The sequence below is a fragment of the Apteryx rowi genome, unplaced genomic scaffold (genome assembly GCF_003343035.1).
Source record: "Apteryx rowi isolate R43461 unplaced genomic scaffold, aptRow1 scaffold_632, whole genome shotgun sequence".
Classification (NCBI taxonomy): Eukaryota; Metazoa; Chordata; class Aves; order Apterygiformes; family Apterygidae; genus Apteryx; species Apteryx rowi.
Window position 1 is genome coordinate 104,132 of NW_020450908.1, and position 12,477 is coordinate 116,608.

At 46.3% G+C, this 12,477-nt stretch overlaps 1 protein-coding gene across 3 annotated transcripts in view; it reads right to left on the bottom strand.

The window, feature by feature from the left end:
• Positions 1 to 12,477, bottom strand: part of STX1A (syntaxin 1A) — a 126,706-nt gene that overhangs the window by 39,185 nt on the left and 75,044 nt on the right. For 2 of the 3 annotated variants that reach the window (XM_026084250.1, XM_026084252.1), the window contains one exon: positions 885 to 959. The exons of the other annotated variant lie outside the window; for it this stretch is intronic. In XM_026084250.1, coding sequence (XP_025940035.1) covers positions 885 to 959 — 75 coding nt within the window. The remainder of the gene's footprint in view (positions 1 to 884; positions 960 to 12,477) is intronic. 3 annotated transcript variants of the gene reach the window in all.

Genomic DNA, 12,477 nt, shown 5'->3' on the forward strand with positions numbered 1-12,477 from the left:
GCGAAGGGCTATAAAGATGATGAGGGGACTGGAGCATCTCTCTTATGAGGAAAGGCTGCGAGAGCTTGGCCTGTTTAGCTTGGAGAAGAGAAGACTGAGAGGGGATCTTATCAATGTATACAAATATCTAAATGGGGGGATGTCAAGAGGATATGAGCAGACTCTTTTCAGTGGTGCCCAGCGACAGGACGCAAGGCAATGGGCACAAACTGAAACACAGAAAGTTCCATCTGAATATGAGGAAAAACTTCTCTCTGGGCAACCTATTCCAGTGCTCTGGCACCCTCACAGTAAAGGTTGTGGAGTCTCCTTCTCTGGAGATATTCAAAACCCGCCTGGACATGATCCTGTGCAATGTGCTGTAGGTGACCCTGCTTGAGCAGGGAGGTTGGACTAGATGATCTCCAGAGGTCCCTTCCAACCTCAACCACTGTGATTCTGTGATTATACCACAACTAACACTGAAAAGTACTGAGACCTGATCCTGGCCAGTGAAATTAAGTGCTAATGTGCAGGAGTGTGAAGTGCTCTGGTGACTCTTTGCCTGGGGTCTTTTCTCTCTCATTTCTCTGTTTTGAAAAGACGCAAGGGGACATGCAGATTCTGCTCCACAAAGTGCTAAACAAGATCAGAGTTAAACCATCCGAGAGAAGAACAAGCAATAGGATCCAGACCAGCACTGCAGGAGGAGCAACGCACCCTGCCTCCCACACACCCAGAGCCCCAGGACAAATGAGCACCCACATGTGGTGGTACCCGCTGTCCTACGCTGAGCTTCACAGCCAGGCAGGAACACAGACACATCTGGAAGCTGCAGGGTAGGACTGCTGCTGGTAGAGCCTCTTCCCCTATGTCCAACAGTAGCATCACAGGCAAATACTCACTCTTTAGCTTGGAGCGCACTTTGTTCGCTGTCTTTTTTATGTCGGACATTAACTCTTCCAGTTCCTCCTTCGTTTCTGGGAAGATAGAAGAGAGCAAACATGGGTGCATTATAGATGCTGCTAATATATACTCCTCAGCCCCGCAGCATGTGGGACTCTGAACTGGGAGCGAGTTCACCTCCGAGCTGGGAGAGCCAGCAGAGTGCTTCCAGCTCACGTGTCCAAGCGAATTCTCCTCACAGATCCCTTAGACACCACAAGCACCTTACACTGCCAGCAGGACACTGGTAGGCGCTGCTTGACAACAGCCCAGCAGCAACTCACCTCCTCCCACCCCGGGCTTGTGACCCCACCACACCAAGACCCCACATGGGGGCACCAGGGTCTGACCCTGAGCACAGTCCTCACTCGTCCCTGCCAGGGGATGCCAGCAGGGCATGACACATGGGGCTGCAAGTACTCCCTGCCACAGAGTACCCAACTTTTGTGGCTCTGCACTCTTTCCTCCACGAAGGAGGTCAGGACAGCGACTGCAGTTTGTCTGCTGCAGCGGACGGACGCGTCACAGGCTTCAAGCAACCAACAGTCTAGAAATGAGCCTGGCCTTTGACACTCTGAGACATAAGGCCAAGTCAAGTGTGCTGGGACTAGGTGAGCCTTACTGCGGAAACTGCTTGTTTGCACACAGTATTCAACTCCTACATACCCCATCACTCTGCAAAAAGTTGAAGGGATGAGATACACAATCAACAGTGTTGGTCCCTGTATTGGAGTCAAAACCACTGCTGGACACCAAAACCCTTCTGCACACCGGCCAGCAAGAGCTGCAGCATGGGTCAAACTCCCCTAGGTCCTGCTGTGCTGGTCAGCCCTGTACATGCCGTTATAAAAGCATCAGTCTTCCCCAGTGAAAGCCTGGTGCTCTTCTGTTAATTTTCCGTTTGCTTTGCAATAAGTACATAACTTATACATGCCCAAGCTCTCCTCTTCCTCTTCAGCCAGCAGCTACTGGTGACACTGCTTGACTAATTGCCAGTCTGTGCTCATTTGCTCCTCAGCCTGAATTCACTGCTTCTGGCAGAAATCTATAGGCTGAAGCAGCACAGTACCAGAAAACATACCAGTCCTACTGCCCACATTTCAAAAATGGCTCTGGGAAGCCCATCAGCAGCAGGGCCATGTAAAGCAATTCTCAAATTTCACTGCTCAGGGGAACAGGAGTTGCAAATAAATCAAGTGCAAGGCAAATCCCTCCTCTCTGTGCCCATTCAGATCCAAAGTTCCTGCTCCTGTGCTACCCCTCCAGAGTGCAGTGCAAACAGCATCACACTCCTGGTAGGAGAACAAGCCCTGCTGAGTACTGAGACCCCATCAGTAAGTCTTAGTAACCCTCTAGGGCCTTCTCTCCAAGCCTAAAAGGGTTTTTATACAAGTTAAGTCTCCCAGGCTGTCAGGGATATTGACTTCACTATACAGAGAAGAAAAGTAAAGCAGATGACACATTCAAGAGAAGCAAATCAACTGTGGAAGTTCAGAGTCCTGACTCATCAATGGGACTTGGCATAGGGCTATTTATCCTCTCCCCCACGTGCAAAAGCCAGAAATTAGGCTGTAAGGCTTTGAATTGAAAACTAATGACAGCTTAATCATTATAATGCCTCTAGACAGTTGTGTCTTGTAGGAATGTTCTCTGCATTGCAGCAGCATCTCCAAGCCAAAACCCAGTGCTTGTCCAAACATGGATCAGAATGAAGCTCCTCGATCTCAGCCATACCCCCTTCCCAGAAATCACAGAGCACTCTTTAAGGAGTCTGAGATATCCAGCAGTGACCTTCACCATCCTATGTTTCAGAGACTGCTGGAGCCCTGCCAGAGCAGCAGCACATATGGAACAGGTCGTACATATTCTCTGATTAGTAGACAGGTCACTTGCCTGTGCCCTACCAGCACAGCCCTTCACTTTAAGCATCTGAAGAAAGGACACATGGTACGAAACACCTTCATTCAAACAACAAACAACCTCTGAAAAGGAAGGACAGCAGGGTACAGGGAAAGATGGTAGGTGCCTTATTGTGCTCATCTGCCGGCGTACTGACAGTCGAGCTGACTCACTAGGGATGTAACCCTGACCTGTCCCATGAGACTGGCCAACACAAGCACACAGCAGCACAACCAGAGCATTGCAACATCTCAAGATCCAGATACTAAAGAAAGTACAAAAGGCTTCCCATTCAAATATGAGTTCTCGGAAATCCAACCACCCTAGTGCTTCCTTACAATTTTGATGAGATCAAGACTTATTTAATTAAATAAAACTTTGTTTAATAGACTCTAGGCACATTAACAGAGTCATTTCAATGGCTGTGGTAGCTCTGATGCTGTTTGCTCTCAGCTGGCAGTCACCAGACATAATTAGAAAATCATGATGACGGGAAAGTGCTGGGGGAAGGTCACATCCTATCAACAGCTGTACACATTTCTGATTCAACTCAGACCTTCAGTAGTATTCAGGAAAGTGAGGAAATAAACACTTCTGCAAATACCTTTGTCCAGGCTCCAATTATTTACGAGCATGCCAACACAGCAGCCTCACTGGACAGAGGCAGAATGATTTGCCAAAAAGAATAAGCATAAACTCAGGGAAAGGAAGAGGACATTTTCAGTTTGATTTCTCATTGTTTTATTTGTTCCCATTCTTAAAAGAACCTGTATTTAATAAACAAACTAGCTTGGGCCAAATAACGCTATACACCAGGGCAAGCTGGGGGCCAGCTGGTTAAAAAGGAGCTTTGCAGAAAAAGACTCAGGAGTTCTGGTGGACAACAAGTTGCCCAGAAGTGAACCCTTGCTGCAAAGCAGGTAAACCACATCCTGGGCAATGTTAGCAAGAGTACAGCCAGCAGAGCAAGGAAAGGGATTATTCACTTCCCCTTGGCACTTGTGAGACCACCTCTAAGGTGGTGTGTCCTGCTTGGGACTCCCCCCAAAAAAGGCAGGCATTGACACACTGGAGCGAGTCCAGCCAAGGCCACCAAGATGGTCAGGGCTAGAGCACAGGACATACATGAACAAGCTGAGGCATTCCTTAGCCAGAAAAGGGAAAGTAAAGGGGGATCTTACTGCTATCTGCAACTACACAGTGGGAGGGTATAGACAAGATGGAGCAAGACTCTCCTTGGAGGTGCATAGGTACTGGACAAGAGGTGACAGACCAAGCTGGGACATGGGAAATTCCAATTAGATATTAGGGAAAAAAATTCATCATGAAGGTGGTCAAACAGTAGTCCCAGAGAAGCTAAGGATGGATACCCCGTAGGTGTATTCAGACCGTGGCTGGAAAAGACCCTGAGCAACCTGATCTGATGGACCTGCTTGGAGGGAGATTGGACCAGAGACCTCTGGAGGTCCCCCTACATCAACCTCCGATTCTATGAAACAATTTCACATAACTTAATATTAAGTACCTTCCCTTTTGCCTGTTGATTGGAAGCGAGGGATGTGCTGCACTGGCACCAGCAATAAGCACACACACGGCAAAGTGGTGAGCTCATGTGTGCACCCAGAGCCGTAACAGCAGCTCAGGAAGCTAACAGGGATACGCAGGTGGGAGATAGGACACCGGACTGGATTTACATACTTCTCTGAAGCTGCCTTTTCTCAAAATATTTTCAACTGAGCAACAGAGAGAAAACACTTCTTCTGGCTGGTTTTTGAGTCACAGAACTTGTGAGGATTACTTGGCGATCTGGCAGGCACACGCTTTCCAGACAATTATTTTCACATTGACGGTGTCTGTTTAAGTGACTCACTCAAATCTATTTAACTGTTCATTGCGAGTAACATTCAGCAACAGGAAGCTGAACAACTACAACATCACTGCTGCTATGGCTAGAGCCACCACCCTGCAGCAACAAAAGCAACAGTAAAGGACAACATCCACACTTTCTGCCACCACAGTCCAGGCTGGTAACATGATTCAGCTTCACTAAAGCTTCAGTTACTTGGAAAATAAAATAATAAAAAAATAAATAAAACAGATTCCCTTGTGCTTCTCCTCCCCAAAGCTTTCTGAGCACCTTTTAGGATCCTCCATGTGAGGGGATGAAACAACACAAAACAAACCCATCACCCAGAGCTCCCACGTAGGATGCTCTTCAGAGTGGGAAGATTCCTGCCTACAGCATGAACGCTCAAAACTGAAGTTTACCATCATTAATAAAGGGAGAGGAAAAAACTACAGACCAGCAAGCGGTGAACTGGACAGCTGTAACTGTGCAACAAGGGTATCGGGCTGCCCTGCAGCATGGAGGCAGACAGCAAACTTTCACAGATCAAAGGTTAACCATGGGGAAATCGAGACTCGCTCTTCCCTGCTTTGGGAGCCTATGATGCATTTGAACATGACAATGAAGGTAATTTATATACTTGATGTAGTCTGAGCTAGTTTAAACTTTCTCACATAGGAAGAAAACTTATTATTTGAATTAATAAAACTTCATCTCTCGTTACCTGGAATTCTTTACTGACAACAACCAACACAATTAACAAAAATACATTTTAAAAGTAATTCACAACTCAATTGCCTGGCAAACAAGCTGGGAGAAGGCTCTTTTTGGTAAAGACTTAACTCTTTCATTAAAGAAGTTCCTGACCACAGTTCCTCCAAAGACATTTTTAAAAAGAAACTGTTAAAAACAAACCTTTCTTGCCTTAAAACTTTTATTGTACATCTTGCAGGTTATGTGCCTGTTTAACGTGGCACTTACATTTACAAAACACAGTGCATTTTTTTAAAAGCGAATGCGAAGATGCAAGCGTAGGACCTAGCAGTGGCCTACGAGCCTACATGGGCCGTCTGGTGTCTATAAAAGATAGGAGCAAAACATAAAGAATCCTTCCTGGGGATTTAAAGAGTTCAGTTGAAATTTTCATAATGTTTTATTACTTAACAGTAATAAAAATGAAAACTTAAAAATCATCAGGCAAGAGATTGGTTAGAAAGACTTTTTCAGCCACAAGCCTTCCTTTGGTCATGTGGAAGTAGTAAACTCTCCTCTCCTCTTTGCCTTAGTCTCACCGGGAAATGCATCCCACTGTTTGGGATTCCCAAGACATCTCCTCTGCCCTGTTTGCAAGCAGCAAGGTAACAGCACCAGCCACTGGTGTCCAGAAACCCAGAGGCATGTGAATCTTTCTGCTTTTCCTACCTGCACTTCCTAAGGACAGCCTTTAGGAGAATTTCATAACCATGCACCACGCAAACTACAGAGCAGGGAGAAAACATCAATTTTACTGCACACTAAAAGGGCAAATACTGGCCAAGAGATACCTCTGTTCAGCATTCTCAGATAAACAGTTCATGCATAAATCACAGTCTGTTGAGATTACCAAAGCGCACAAAGTGGTCATTTCTTCTAAAAGCTCTTGAGTGGTTCAGAAAAACTTGGCCTCTGCTTTCTCTGCCCACCTCCATGCAACAGCCATCAAATGCCTTTGAGCACTCATCTTCCCCATTTCCACGCGGTAAAAACAATGTCGGACTTCCCGTGGCCATAACGAGGGCACAGGGAGAGAGGAGCAGCATTGCAAAGTCGACCTCTCAGCCCATGCTGCTGGAGACTCACCAAACAGAGCGGGGGACAAAGAGAACCTGCAAGGTCTGAAACACAATGGTGTTCAAGACAGCATGGGTGGAAGTCACAAGTAAAGGACACTTTCTAGGATATGTAGTACTTGGACTGGATTTCACAGCTTCCATGGAAAGTCTCTTGAGGGCTCCCATGCATGCCAAGCCACTGCTGGGCAGCATTTCCGTGACGCTTAATGTGCAGACAGACAGGCTTGCTCAGCAGTGCAAGCACATAAAGAGGAAGATGTGTCAAGTGAGAAGTAACTCATGTCAGTATATAAGTAAAAGCCCTGCATTTTAAAACATCTCAGGACTTTCTAGTTCAAGCCCCATTTGCCTTCCAGCTGCTTTCAAAGGGCCACACCGACATTCCAGGAGAGCACTAGAGCACAGGAGACGTCCGTTCCCACTACTAAGGGTGAGCAGCCCCTGGACTTTTAACTTCCAGTGTGACAGGAGGGACGAATCCTGCTCGAGATGCAGCAAAGAGAGACCCTGCTGGGATTTGATGTCAATGCAAAATGTCACAATGATTTTACACGGCAGCAGAACAGAGATGATAGGCATACATGCAAGCATTTGAGAAGCTCTTAAAGATCCCTTGGGACTCAAGGCGCTACCCTAAATGTTTTATCTGTGGTGTTTGACAGTGTTTGGAGGTGATCTGCAACAGATGAAACTGTTACTGCCTTTTGCAGCTTTTGATTTTTTTTTTTTTTTTTAAGTCACTAATAAAGGAAGCAGGTGAGATGTTTAACATTTTTCTGTTTACCATTTTAGGTAATTTAAAGCTGGTTACCAGTGGGACTGCACTTACAAAATACCATTTTATAATATTATTGCTGATAGATCTTGTTTCACAAATCCTGGAAACTCTGCCTGCTCCTCCCAGCCTGTTGGTTCATCTAGGCAGAAGACACTGAATTGCCATCTCTGAGAAGCGCAGAAACATCCAGACAGGTTCACTGGTAGGACAAGGACACTGGGTAGTTTTGCATGAATATCAGGGCTTTGAAAAAAGGGCTCACAAAGAGGGAGCGACCACAGGCAACCTTACATTCACCAACCCCTTTACTTCAAAATCCTTTCAAATTCACTTCAAAGTCCTTTCACAACCTATCACCGAGCAGGCCAACTGCTAACCTACACCTTTGGCATGCCCTAACCACTAGGTTATCCATCCTCCAACTGGTTCTGCTGCTCAGTGTTGGAGTCAGAGCCAGAACTGCTGAGGGCCAAACCTCAGGGATAAGGGAGAGCCTGAGCCAGGGCTGACCCAGATGGCAGGTCCCAACTGCAGAATGGTTGAGGTTGGAAGGGACCTCGGGAGATCATCTAGTCCAACCCCCCTGCTCAAGCAGGGTCACCTACAGCACATTGCACAGGATCATGTCCAGGTGGGTTTTGAATATCTCCAAGGATAGAGATTCCCAAGGGCTCCTTTAACCCCAAAACATGCTGTGCGATAATCTCTTTCATCTGCAACCACTCTGGTTAGCCACTTATAATCCAGCTAGCAAGAATGACGGGGTCAAAGATCTCTTGCAGAAAAGCATTTTGGTTTTGTGATGAACCCATACAAAAGGCAGAGGAAGACTAGAGAAGGTGCAGTTCATTCCCTCATTCCATTTCCTCCTTTTGGAATAAACCAATACAACATTTTCTTTCCAATTACTCAGAGACAGAAGCAACAGTTTTCACTTGGGAAGGAAGAGGTGGAAGTAAAGGGGAGCAACACAAATACTATAAAACAGTCTGAACGTTAATATGAGCTACAATCCAACCTGCTACACAAGCACAGCTCTCAAAGCAGGATTTGCTGCCTCTGCCTGCTCTGCCATTGTCTCTTGGGGCAGCCCACCAGAAGAAATGGTTCTTGTTGAGCAACAAACCCAACTGGACTCACATCTTGTCTGATGATCAAATTACTCCTTCTCTTTGACAGGCTGGACAGAACATCTCCTTCCATCTTCCTCCAAGCTTTCAAACCTCCTGGTGGCTCTTCTCTGAGCCTCTCTTATTCACCATGTTTGTTCCCATGGTGGCACTAAATGCCATCCAAGGCCAGCCTGCCAAGATACACAAGTTATGCTGTACAGGTGCCCTGTCCTCTTCATTGCATGCCTCTCCCTCAATCTCAGTACCACGACTCAACAGCCTTCAGCACCACTGTCTTCCCAGCACGCTGGTTGCACTGGTAAATGAAGCAAGGAGAGGAGGGGACACTGGGCTCCCTGGGCTGAGCGCACACCTGACCGTCAGAGGCAGAAAAAGCCAAGCGTCATTACACTGGGAGCAGTCCCAGGAGCAAACTGCTGGGCCTGGCTTTCCTCCTGAAAAGTGCAGCAAGTGGTGTGGGCAGCCAGACAGCAGGGTTGGGAAAGAAACAGAGAGCAAGACAAACCTACTCCCTGCCACAGGCAGTCATCAGGTAAAGATACCAAGTGAACCTGACCATAACTATTTTGAGAATGTCTTGCTGAATTGCATTAATTATATTATCCTCCTTTAATTCTCTATCGATCTAACTCTACTTCACATTGTCCATTATTTTGCCCAGAAGCAATGTCGGGCTAATCAGTCAATAATTATTCAGCTTGCCCCCCCCCCTTTTTTTTTTTTAATTGGCACTGTGCTATTTCTGAGCTCCTAAAGCTCATCGGGTACTTGGGGACTTATTGGAAATCAATGCAAATGGCACAGACACAATCTTACTTAGCTCTTTGAAAACTTGCAGATTGATAACTTCAGATAGATTGAACCTAGCACTGTCTATTTTTGGTAAATGCTGTTTAGCAGTCACTTGAATTATTTTTGGAATGTAAAGAATTTAACCATGATAAGATATATTTATATCACGTTTTCTCAAACACTCAAAAAAGTGTTTCCCATATGTTCCCGTCCTTTCCGCATTACTCTACCATTTTCATTTATTAATGCACCAGAACTGCTAAGAGATTTCTGCTCGTGTTCTTCTCATTCTGAAAATTCATACTGTCCTTCAGTCTGCCACTTGCTGGGTCTTCCAGCTTTCCGCAACTCTTAGCTCCAGTTTCTATTCCACTCTGAGAGGATGGAAATGTATTCCCCCTCCTCCTCAAACACATATAGAGAAAAGGAGACAAATGTAAATTAGTGATAAGTAAAACTCCTAAAGCAGGAGTTACAGAAAAGGGGTAAGAAAAGCAAAAGGATGCAGTGAGAATCTATACAGTTTGCTAAATTTATTCTGTGTGCAAACAATATAAACGATCAAGTCATGATCATCTGCGCTGATGCTTCTCACTTAATTCTGTTGTCAGTTTTCCTTTATCTGTCAAGACAAAAATCAGAAATGAAGCTCCTCCACCCCGGTATAGTACGTTTGCACTAAGCGAAGATTCACTTTGCATTTTTATTAATCCCAAGGACATTTCTGAACATCCCTGAGTGCAGTTCAGGGTCTGCAGCAGTCATGAACACCCTTCTGAGTGTACATGCTCATTGAACCCAGGCTCAGTCTCAAAACCTTGATGTCATAGACATGAAAACAAGCAATGGTATTGCACACGCTGTCCTTTTCAGAGAGGTTTAACTAGGGAGCTTTCAAATTCCAATTACGAAAATCTTTCTTCCAGGTCTGAGTAATATGAACTAGACCGAATTTATGATCACAAACGAGCAATTTCAATTCCCTGGTTTATTAACTGCTCTTGTACATTGGTGTCTGGGACAATTAAATCATTTCTTCTTCTCTCATGCTTTAAAACCTTGATAAATTTATTTCTAAAATTTTGATTGTATTCTAAAGTTCCTTCATTTGTTCCTCTCTTTTCAGCCTCTCCTCCTTTGGGAGGTCAGCTCTGAGCTGACCTCCTTACTCTTGTGAGTACCAGATGCTGCCTCTTGCAAACAAAGTTGTAACCATGCCTTATTCTGGACCATCCAAACCATCCAAGTCACACACTGCTTTCTTCCAGGACAGGAACAGCTCTCTTTCTTTTAACAGTTTTCTTTCTCTGGTCCTAGGATACTATCATTGAATGCAATTCAGGCCAAATTAGACTTAAATAAAAAAGGTGGTGAGGGTCATCATCAATGCACCCAATCATGGGCATGAAAGGTCTCGGAGGTGCAGTGGGATCAGGTTATGATGCCCATGCATGGCACTTGGGGTGCTGGCACACAGCTGTAACCCTCCTTGGGGATTCTGCTGGAAGGCCAAAGGCAGGGAACCAGCCCCAGCACTGGGCAGCTTCCCATCCAAGCCTCACCCTACCTCACATACCAGCACACACATGCTAAGACATTCATCGGGCCTCGCTGCTGCACCATAGGGGATAGCAGAGAGCTGTACTTAAAAAACAGCCCGACATTACAGATTTCCATGATGAAAGTGCCAAGGAATAAGGCAACAACCCATCTCCTCTCTCCCGGGAGAAGAGCAGTTTTCTCAAAGCCTGTAATGGGATATAGATTTGCTATATATAAGATGTACTGCAGAAAGAACAAAGTGAACTGTTGTGAGGAGAAGAGGGCCTGAGTACAGAGACCAAACCACCTCCATCGACTGCAAGCCTCAAGGTCCAAATGAAAGCACCCTCTCTGCTCCTTTGCGGGTAGCCGAATGACTCACACCGACACATATACCCTTAATGCAGTTGCACCACAACCTCCCATTACTCTGTCCCTGCACCCACAGGACAGGACAAGCCAGAGGCAATTAGTATATCAGACAAGTGATTCAAAAGTCCAGGACTGTTTAACAAAATGGTACAGCACTGCTCCCATCATCCTGAAGAGCTGTGCGCAGCCAGCCAGCCACCCACCTGCTGCACCTGAGGGAACCAACACGGGGGAGCTGGCCAAGCGGAAGCATGGCTGAGCACACATGGGAGGCACGCACAGTGACATGGCTGCAGCAGGGCTGGAGGACTGCTGGAGATGAAAGGCCAAGCATCATCATGCCAGGGGCAGACCCAGGAGCAAGTCATCCTATCAGCTGTGTCTGACTTTCTGCCTGAAGAGCACAGGCAAACTGGCTGAGAAGGCAAGGCAAACCTACTCACTCGCACAGGTACTCATCAATGAAATCTTCCATCACATCAAGTAAAGATGCCAAGTGAACCTGATCAGATCTATTCCCACAATGCCTTGCTGAACTCAATTAATTACATTACCTTCCTTTAATTCTCTACCAAGCACAAAGGCCAATTATTAGGGGCCTTCCAGGCTAAGCCACCAAAGGGAAGCCAGAGGCTAGCAGGGTATTGCTGGGGCAAAAAGCCTTGATCAAGATCAGGTGCTGCACCCGTGACTTGCTACCAGATAAAAGATGCCATTCAGCTGTGACTTTTGGGACTTGGAACTTTGCAAACCCCAGAGCCTACCCGCCAGACCACAGAGAACAGGATGCACCAAGGAGACACAGTTCTGGAGAGATGCTGGCTATCCCATGCCACTCTTGGGACAGCGTGATCTTACATGCTTTAAGTCTACAACAGGACCTACATCAGAGCATCTCATCTGACCCCTGGGGTACCACAGGCCTCCACCTGCGTGTCTTGTGGACCAGACTGATACAATCCCTAACCCTCCTAGACAGATGAGTCTGTAAGGACAAAAAGGTGTCTCTAAAACACAATGACAGCTAGAAAAGGAGGTATCAGTAACCTTCTTAAAGTTAGTAGGGTGCCAATTTGTCTCCCTTTTGCCATCTCCTCTCCTGCTCAGCCCATGGTCCTGTCCATCTCCAGGCAGGTCTCTGATATCACCAGAGAAGAGAAAGCATCACTCAGAGCAGAATGGAAGTAACAGAGCGAGGATCCCTTTACTACGGCAGCTCAGCTGGGAGGTCTCTCCTCCCCGCTCCCAGGAAACAGAAGTTCACCAACAGCTCTGATCAAGGATGTGGACAGCCAAAGCTCCTACAGCATCTGTACATCTACCATTATCCCTCAGGCAGATGGTGCGGCCTCCCATCCT